The sequence below is a fragment of the Punica granatum genome, chromosome 7 (assembly GCF_007655135.1).
Source record: "Punica granatum isolate Tunisia-2019 chromosome 7, ASM765513v2, whole genome shotgun sequence".
Classification (NCBI taxonomy): Eukaryota; Viridiplantae; Streptophyta; class Magnoliopsida; order Myrtales; family Lythraceae; genus Punica; species Punica granatum.
Genome location: NC_045133.1, coordinates 6,272,714 through 6,283,476, shown reverse-complemented (window position 1 = coordinate 6,283,476; position 10,763 = coordinate 6,272,714). Strand labels below are relative to the sequence as shown.

The following is a 10,763-nucleotide window of genomic DNA, read 5'->3' as shown; positions in this document are numbered from 1 at the left end:
AGGAAAAGGGTGTTTCTGAAAACATATAAAAAGATCAGGGGTCTTGTTATCATTTGACTGAAAATTTTGTTGGGCCTCCAGTTTGGGCCGGCCCAATAAATCTTTTTGGGCCAAGAGGCCGTCAGGCTTTTACTTTTCTATTTTTCTATTATTATTATTTTAATGGTAAGAACAGAACAGGGGAAGTTGCACAATCAGAAGTTAAATATGTAGTATTTATTGACATTATTGGTAGTCATGTCCGCAGAAATTTCGAGCTTCCTACCATATCACTAGATCGCGAATTCAGGAATTCACGACCCTCGAAAAGTTATCCTCTAGTTGTTCTTTCATCTATCAATAAGGCAGGCATATACTTTTACACACAAAAATCATACATACTGATCATATTATTACAACAGAGGCTTATGCAAAAATTTAGTGTAGTATCAACCTTGTGTTGTTAAGCTGCTAAATGTAGGCACCGCCACACATTATATCAATCGAAGATCATGCTCGTGCTAAAAGAAATCATAAGACGCACACCCGAAACATAGAAGCAATGTTGCCTTGTAGTTTTTCCGATGTCAAATGATATATACTAACAGCCTATGCTGCAGCCTTTTCTTCCACCGCCATTTTTTCGGTCTCCTTGTCTTCTGACTTCGGCGCATCATCAGCAAGGGCAGGGGCAGGGCTGGCATCATCGGTCTTACTTGCTACTTTCCGAGCACTGTCGTTCATGATGAGAGGCTTGACATCAGACAGTTTAGGATCCGACTCCGAGACTAAAGGTTTTGGAGTCATCGGGTCGGCTTCTTCCTTCCTGTACTTGTACCACGAAGCAGCACAGAGGTAGGCTCCAAAGTTGAGTACGCTGAGGATAGCTAGGAACCAGTAGAAGAGGTTGAGGTTGTTCGAGTTTATGTCTTGACCATACAACCATCCACGCTTGCTGTGCGTCACTCTCTTGGTCACGGCATTGATGATATCAACGAAGATGGAACTGAGGAAGTAGCCGAAAGAGAGTGACAACCAAGTGAACGAAGTTGAGAGGGATCTCATCCCGACTGGGGCTTCCTTATAGAAGAAGTGAAGTAATCCTACCAGAGAGAACATATCGGCGATCCCGAATATCCCGTACTGGAAAGACAGCCAAAAGAGGCTGATTTTATGGCCTTTGTGGAAATTCTCCCGTCTCTTCACCTCCACGATCCCGGCAATGGCCATTGAGACTGCAGCAAGGACTAGACCGACTCCAACGCGCTGGAGCTGAGTGATGCCTGATGGGTGCCCCGTTATCTTTCTGGCAAATGGGACGAAGAAGAACTCATAGATAGGGATTAGGATCGACATAAAGAGAAGCGGGATGACGGGGATCGAAGGTGTCGGGACATTGAGGCGCCCGAGCTGCGGATCCATGAACCGGCCCTGCTGGACTGAGAAGGTTTGGAGCTGGGCCATGCACGTGTTCAGTAGGATTGTGCTAGCTAAGACGGGAAGCATCCTCATCAGGATCTTCACCTCCTCGACTTGAGTCACCGAGCATACCTTCCATGGCTCGGGCTTTGAGTCCTTTGGGACGATAGCGGCCTTGTCTAGGAAACTGTCGCAAGCATACAAAAGAAACAGTTATTTGCGAATTCAATTGAATCGAATGATAATACTATTCGAGTCACAGCAGTCAATGGTTTTCATTCTACCAAGTGAACTGCCAAGATCACCTGAATTGCCCGGTGTGTGCGATTCTCTCTGCCTTATCAGTGTTCTCATATAAATCATCAGGGCTCCTGGGGAGCGTCAACTTCCGGTTCTTGATGGCGAGATTCATGACCTGAACGATCCTTATCAAGGGGCTCTCGCCGCGGGGCTGGATGCGGTAAAATGGCTTCCCCATAGCTAGGACGAGAAATCCAATGAAGGCAGTAACTGTGGATATGAAGAATCCCCAGTACCAGCCTCTGTTCATGCTGACCCACACGATAGCGGTGACTCCGATAGCAGCCCCAACCGTGGTGCTGAGTGTGAGCCAGTTGAAGAAGGTGGCGAGGGCCTTGGCCTCAACGGGGTCCTTGGCATTGAATTGGTCAGCCCCAAGGGCTGGCAGGGCTCCTTTCACGCCGCCAACTCCAAGGGCCAGCAGGCACAGCGACACATAAAAGTACACGGCCTTACCTCCAGTGATGCAGCTTGATTTCCCAGCCCCGCAAAAGTCGGGCTGGAGGTGCTTTGACCGTGCTTGGATTGTCACCATTGCCAACGCCTGCAAATAGACAAAATGAGCTGATTGAGCCATGGTTCATCTCCTATGTTCGACCTCCTCATGCACTCGATGGATTAGCATTTACAGGCTATAGGTTTGATGAAGAAGTCTGAACTCATACACACATCGACATGAACGGTCATAAGACTTGGGAACTGATATCAAAAGGTTGGGTGCGGTATCAGGAGATGGTGAGGTTAATTACTATGACTTCAAGACAACCGAAGACGAGGCAGGTGTTGAGCCTGCTGAGGTAGGTGTCAGAGATGAAGCCGCCGACAAGGGTGAGCAAAAAGGTTGCGCCCATGAGATTTGTAAGTGTGTTCGAGCTGCTGGACGAGTCGAAGTACATGACATAGATGAAGTACAGCACCAGTGACACCATGTTCGCGACGAACCCCATGTTCTCCAGCCCCGTCAAGGCTGTCCCAAGCAACAACCGCAGAACATTAAAAACCAACACGAAGTAGTTACATATAGTTTCTTGTTTTCAGGTAGTCAATTAATCACCGAAGATAAATCCCGAAGCCCTGAACCCTCCCTTCCTTCTGGTCTCGGTGGTGATGCTGAGAGGGGCATACGGGGTCTCCTTCTTCGCTTCCTCGTCCTCCTGCAATGATCATTCATTCATTCACTCGAGGCTGATCGAACAGATAATGTTTGTAACCGAGAAACAGAGAAAGAAACGAGAGTTTTAAGACTAAAATTCACCATGTTCGAGAGCTTGACAAGGAAGATGAAGAACAATGATGGAAGAATAATAGGTAGGTGAGTGAGTGAGAGAGAGAGAGGTGGATTTAGTTTGATTGATGTTTGGGTGCAAAGAACATATAGCCGATAAAATTCATAGGATGCAACGTTGGTGGCATCAAATTGATCGTCAAAGATCGCTTTTCACCTCCCACATTTTTTGTCCCCGTCTCACTTCGGATTAATAATCGTATGCAGTCATAAATCATGTGGAACTTTTGTATTGGATATGGATCCAATCCCTTGTACGTTTAGTGGAAAATTAATTACATAGTTCCCGATATATGCGGATGTTGTGCTGCTATTAGTTCAAATCACTTCCATTTGGAAGTGGCTCATGATCGATAATCGATAACTCGATTTCACTTCCATCCAGCACAGAGTACTGTAGATGTGTGTCCCAGTGATTATCGAAGGGATCGGCACATAGTTGTGCATTCCCCTCTTTCAGGTGTCTAAACGTTCGAATAGAATCATCGATATCGTTAGCTTCTCCTTTGACGTTGCTTAGCTTGGGATAGCTGGCCGTTCTCCTGACCTGTCTCTATGTGGAGTATGGAGCAAAACATGTTACCAGGTTTCAAGACAATTAAGAGAATATACTCGTGGCCAACTGTTTCTCTTCTCATATACTAACCCAAGGGAAGAATTTAATTGGTCCAATCACCATGACTTGAGCACGATTAGCATTTGCTTTAATAATTGCAAAGGAATGATATTGATAAAATAAGCTCCATACTTACCCCAAAAGAAAAAGCTCCATAATGTGCATGCCCTTTAAACTTTCCAAGCAATAATAATAATAATCATAATAATATACCTAAACGTACATATAGTTGCTTTAGAAAGTTGCAAAAATAATCTTCTTTTAGATTGGGCCGGTTACCAATTGATCTTTAATTCATCATTTTTAATTCATTGTTTTGGTGGAGAGCAGCAACAACAACTAGTCATTCTGGAGGGCCTCCCTTTATTTCTGTTAGAATTTATGTCTAAAGATGCTAGGGGGTTGGTTTACGCTCGTAATGTTGTAATGAACTCCTAGTAGTTGGTTTAATGCAGACTTCGTTATTTACCCAAAAAAAAATGTCGTGCGTCTGTCAAGAGTAAGGATACGATGCAAAATATGGAAGTAGATTATAAGAGGTACTCAATTTTTTTTTATTAAAAGGGAAATTAAAAAAAAATATTTATGGTAAGGGCTTGATGTTCTTCAGTTAAAAATGGAGGTTCATGAATTTAGTGTAATCAAATATAAATCCAAATAGCTAATAAAGAGGCACGGGTAGTCCTATTGAATATCGAATTTGAAATTCTTGGTTACCAAGCAAGATAAAGCCCAACATTGTATGTTCCTAGCACCAGGAAAAAACTCTACCCTTCTTGAACTCCAATATTTCTCATGACGGAGGGACCATTAAGAGACAGTCGGACTAACCTATCTTTCAGTCATGGATGAGTAATTGGAATTTGGAGGTGTCAAGTCTATCGGGCCTTCAGATTACACCACAAGAGAGACTCGAATTTCTCTCCTCTCGTTTGAAGGGACATTAATTGCCTTACCACTCCATAATTATAAGAGGTTAAAGTGCAATTAATCCAAAAGGAGAGTGTAGTGCAATGATATATGTTTTTTCTAGTATTTAAGAGGTTATATGTTCGATAATTGTTGTGACACTACTTGTGCTCCTTTTTTAACGATTAGAATTTCTATTTTATTACATTAGAACGGTAAATCTCTTTTGTAATTTAAAAGAAAGGGACAATTTCCTCATTATTTGAAATTTGTCAACTGGATAGGATAAAGAAGGGTTAATTAGATTGAGGGCCAAGCTAGCTAGGGAGGAATTGTCCCCACGTTTTGAAAATGAAAAGGAAAATGTCATTTCAATGTATTGAATGAACCCTTCCTCTCTTCCAAAAAAAGGGAACAGCTCCCAGAAGGGTTATTTGGAGTTGGACACTATTAGGTGCTTAATCTAGCTGGTCTTTTTCCTCTTGTTTTTAGCGATCTCTGCCCAATTTGGTTGCGGGGGAAAGAAAAGCAAAATTATTGCATAATCCAAGAGATTGATCCAATCATGCTGTGGATATTATTTCATAAGTTTGTCGAAGCCTGTAAATCTCACTTGACTGTGTCTACCATATATCATTGTGATTTGAAGCAATATAATCCTTCTAGCTGGATCGGTTCGATTAAAAATCCTCACGTAACTATAGCCTAATTTTGGAGACCAGACGCAAGAAAATCAATTAATGTAATGAGAAAAAACATGTCAACTTGCTCTTAAACATTAGGTGAATTGGCCCATTCACTATTACTTTATATCCTACTAATATAATTACTAGGATATTACTAATTAATTTATTACTTTATACTTTTTTGTTTGTTAAAATTACTATATACATCTATTATATAAAAAGTGGAGCTTTTTGATGAAAAGTCGCGATCTTCACTTTTTCACGAAATCTTAGCTCCACAACGAAAGATTATTTACATAAGGGATTAACCTTGGTTTGAAAATTTAAGACAATCACAATAGTTTATTTTAAAAGGTAATTCTACGTAATTTATATTTTTATTTACTGATTTTTTTATAAGCATATATGTATTTATTTCTGGAGAATATCGTAACTGCTTACCACTCTTCCAAATTTTTATTGGTAGAATCTATGTTTTTATATACTAATTATATACGTGATTTATATATTTATTCACTAAGAACATATTTCTATTTTTTTTCGATTACAAATATATTTTCTTTTTAATTCCATGCGATAAACTTTCAAAACTTTTATAGTCCAAATATGAAAAGAAACATCAATATATATTAATATTTCTTCTACTTGCTTGGAGTAGAATAATTTTGAAGTCCATTCGTGGAATTTCATTAAATGGGAAGTAAACACAGGCATTTGTTTCAAACTTGCAGTCTAATAATATGTGAGTCTTTAAGATCCTAACCTTTATTCTAAAAGATTGACCTTATTTTCAGTTGTAAAGGAGACTCATGGTTTAAATACAAAAATATGAAATAAATCAAAATTAAAGAATACATAAATCCCATAGATGAGGACTGAACTCAAGATCTCTTGATTAAGAGTCTATGTCATTACTATTATACTAAATCCCCTTCTTCAAAGATTGACCTTATTAGGTACGATATACTTTATTTATTTATTTACTAATATTTGGAATATCAGATGACTTCACAAAATGATTTAGCTTATGTTATTGTAAAAATATGAGAGAACTGCAGCAGAACTCCTCTAGACTTGGACTTTTTTGGAATTTAGTCCAATAAGTTTCAATTCAAATTTTTCACTCTTATATATTTGCTCTATAGCACACTTTTAGTCTTATTTGTTAACAACCGTTAGAGATTTGTTGACGTGGACTTTACATCGTCAAATTTGTTCTAGATGGTTGTTAATTTTTCACGTGACAATTTGCTATTGGCTGAAAATCAAAATGTTAGAAAATTAAATAAAGAATTTTAGAAATTAACATAGGAAGTCCACGTGGCAATTTTCTATTTGCTGATAACTTTTAAAAAATTAAAATTAAAATTTAGTTAATTATTATTTTTTAATAATAATAATATTTAATATATATATATATATTAAATAATAATAATAATAATAATAATAATAATAATAATAAAGAAAATCAAAAGAGGGCCTCAATTCTTGCCACCACCACCACCACCACCCCCCCCCCCCGATTAGGGGTTCTTCCTATTCAGTGGGTAAAACCTCGATCCCAGCCACCACCTTATAATTGGGGTCACCAGCGACCTCTGTGGTAGCTAGAGACCCCATTCAGAGGTATGCTGGCCGCGATCAGGGCCCTTACTGTCGGCCACCGCCCCTTTTTCGATTTTTTTTATTATTTCTAATTCTTTGATTTTTTAACTTTTCCCATTTTTAAAATTTTTAGCCAATTGAAAACTGCCATCAGTCAATAGAAAATTTCCACATGGATTTCTTATTTTAATTTCTGAAATTCTTTTTTTAATTTTCGAACACTTTAACTTTCACCCAACCGAGAATTTCCACGTGGAAAATTAATGGCCACCTAGGACTGATTTGATGATGCGAAGTCCACGTCAGTGGATCCGTAATAGTTGTTAACGGACCGAAAGTGTACTACAAAACAAACATATTGAACTGAAATGTCCAAATTGAAACTTATATGACAGAAATCCAAAAAGTCCGAACGTATAAGACTTCTGCTACACTTCTCCCGTAAAAATAACATCCTAGAATCATTTATTATTTGCATTATGAGAAGTGGTGGGCTAATATTTATTTCTTCAACATAGTAACAGGCAAGAGAATATTAGTCATTGTTAAAAGATAATATATGAGAAAGGGATATATTATAGGTGGCACGCGTTATTGGTTATAAATCAAGAGATTTCATATTTGATTCTCATTAATGGAACTTTTCACCTCAATTCATTTATGTTTTTTATTTCTCTTTTTAATAGGCTCATGGTCTCTCATTATTAAATTAATATTTCAATTTTATATAACAAATAAAATATTAATCAACTTAGGACCTGTTTAATTTTCGGGAATTTATAGCATGACAATTAGTGATGGTGGTAAATGTGGCATATTATGTTGAAAAGTGTAATATTTCTATTCAAATGTGTAATATTTGATTTATTGTTTCATTTTTCTTAAAAGTACTATGTATTCTTTGAAATAGAAAAACTACACCTTTTAACAGAATGTCTCAAGTATGTCACCATAATTAATTGTCCTGTTAAAACAATCCCTTACAGTTCTATGAGCAATTGAAGAATTTAGCTATTTATTTACAATTGTTAAACCACTTTTTAACCCTTGTCCGAGCACGATTTCATGAATCCAAGCTCTTTGGTTCATTTGACGAATGGGTTTTTTTTTTTTTTGGCTGAATAAAATGGTGTTAATTTTTTATGAACATAGGGCATGGATTAGCTAGCATTATAATGCATTGTTTATGAAATACATGTAATGATCATCACAGCAAGAAATGAACTGGCTTTTGCAAGATTGGGTTATCGCCAATCAGACCAATGTGTTTTTATGCATATATACATACATACATACATAAATATACATATGCACGTGTGCACACACACATATATATGTATTAGCATAATTGAACCGCAGGTACGTTTTCTGGTCCTGCGCTAGATGTCACTAGGTGAGACGGACAAATCAAAGATTAGGAATAGTTCTTTTCACGTGTCTTGTTTCATGGCACTTAGGCTCAATAATTATTCTGCGCTGTTGAAATCAAAAGATATTTTAAGAAAATTTCTTGTCCATTTCTGTTTGCAATTAGTTGGGGTTGAAGAGCCAAATATTGAAAAGCCCGATAGAGATGTTTCCGAGACACAACCCCATGAGAGCTCTTTGGGTATGCATGATAATGCATCGGCAGTCAATTTTAGATTCTTCAATGTGGATGTTTCATTCAATATTGATGATAAAATCAATTAATCATTTGATATCGAAAGGCGGGCAAATTCAGAGATGCCGAGAACTGAGAGAAATAAGATTTGAGGAAAGTGACACGACCCTTAACATGACACTAAAAATTCAGCTCTTACAAATAAAATTTATTTCCCGATTCTTTACTAGCTAAAATTATTGTTTGTTCCTTTCTTTACCACCGAAAAAATGGATTTATATTGCCGAAAGTAGAATTAGTCCAATGTAATTAAGTATAGGTGTCATCGTGTGAAACAAACATAATTTGTGAGAAAACGAGGACACTATATATGTTTACCTTCCTTCGCATCATAACTATGATATATGCATAACAATTATGGTATTGTATCAGAAATCGAAATTGTATCTCATGGAATGGATTTGCTTCGAAATTCATAAAAAATCCACTAAACGGGAAATTTGCAGTTCAGCCTAGGTCGATATGCAAGTCTCCAATGAAATTATGAAAAAGACTTGAGCAAAGCATCTTTAATTACTTAAAATATTAAAATTATTCTATATAAAATTAACAAAACTAAAAGTCTTAATATTAACACTCAATCCTAACGGCTGGGAGATAAATCAATACGGGGAATTACATTCAAGAGATAACTATGAGTTTAAAATGTTTATCAAACAAAACTTTGCGTTCAAAATATCCTCGCATAACTATTAATTATATGAATTTCCTTTTATAAATTTTAATTCAAAGGAAACAAAAAAGCGAGAATTTCAATAATACTAATATTCAGCAACACGAATACCAAAAGAATTAGCAAAAACAGACATTTTCCTAATTAATGAAAATTACTGCATTATCAGTAAAAAATATCTTGAAATTACTAAAACATTTCGCAATTTCACAATTTTTCTTAACATTTAAAAGTTCTCAATGTTTTTATGTCGTATTGTCATCTGATTACTGAATATTACTATTTAATTAAAATGAACATATTAATGAGCATAGGTGTAAACTGAGTACCCTCAGGAAATTGCTTACTTCCATTTATTGTTGTTTTGTTTTATAATAATTTCATTACATTGAATAGATACATTACGTTTTATTTTGAATTGCTACATACTTTCGTTACACATATATATGCTAAATCTTCAACTACTCATGGCCTCTGACCCTCCTTCAATCTTCAATTTACTCTATCTCATTATCTTAATTTCCCATGTAACTCTTATTGTGAAGACTCCCGAGAAACTTAAAGTTGTTTGACGAATGTAATTCTATCAGCCAGGTCTTCGTTTTCGAGAAAAGTAAAATTTTATTAACACTTTTAGCGACATATTTTATTAGTGTATGTATATATCAGTTTTACAAAATATATAGTTGTACTTATAAAGTATAAAATTACATTTGAAAAGGCAGTTAATATTAGATTTTAATATTATAGTCACTGTTTAAATGACGATAATATATATACATTAAGAAAATGAATGATATGATATTTAAAGAAATTAACCCGTGCAACTTACGGGTCCCAGAAACTAATTTAATTTTCTAAAGGAACTCAAATATTAATCCAAGGAAAAGGTGGAATCAATTGAAGATCTCTCAAACGTCTCTCAGGTCCCAACTTTAAATGGGCAGGATCAAGCGTGCCCCTGTCCCATCGATTGACCACAAGAGCAAAGGATTGGGGTAACCCCCCTCAATTAATTCGAGCGGGGACCCATATGCATGGATTTTAGGCTTTGATAAACAATCAAACTTTACGCATTTTTCTCGTATGCAGTTAAGCATCTCTACAGTTGCGCACAATCATCTCGATGTTATTGGTAACTAACTTTCTTAAACTAGTATTGAACACAGACATAATGATTGTTACGATATGTGCTCGCCGAGCCTACAACTGAAAAACCTATAGCCCCTCGGCTATATGAATAGCGTACTTTACACTTAGTAAGCCGCTTATAAAAAATAAATATTAGAAACTATACATGGAATATACATATTTATATTTTTACTAAAAAAACCATTACTTTCTCCCTTATATTTCAATGTTCAACCAGGCAGGGTCTATTGGCATGGGCCATCAATTTTTCCTTTTTAAATAAAGTGAGGAGGCTTCCAAAAGCATGTTAACATGCATGAAACCCCACCCTCCATCCCCCCCTCATATAGCCTTGCCTTTAGGTATGCTTTAATTGATGGACCTTCCCCTCCTCCCTAACATCTGTAATCCAAAATTCTCCACTCTTTTCCATAGAGAATATCAGTAGGGACTGCATTTTACTCTTTTGAGCTTCTGAGCTCTTCTCCCATTCATTT

The 10,763-nt window shown here is 36.6% G+C and overlaps 1 protein-coding gene across 1 annotated transcript; it reads right to left on the bottom strand.

Annotated features, from left to right (window-relative positions):
* Positions 1-269: 269 nt before the first annotated feature.
* On the bottom strand, positions 270-3,131 carry LOC116215580 (protein NRT1/ PTR FAMILY 4.5-like). Its single transcript, XM_031551340.1, has 5 exons — positions 2,954-3,131; positions 2,753-2,852; positions 2,448-2,665; positions 1,704-2,242; positions 270-1,585 (listed from the first exon to the last, which is right to left on the bottom strand). The coding sequence occupies exons 1-5, from the start codon at positions 2,954-2,956 to the stop codon at positions 589-591; spliced, it is 1,857 nt and encodes a 618-aa protein (XP_031407200.1). The 5' UTR covers positions 2,957-3,131; the 3' UTR covers positions 270-588.
* Between the last annotated feature and the right edge of the window lie 7,632 nt (positions 3,132-10,763).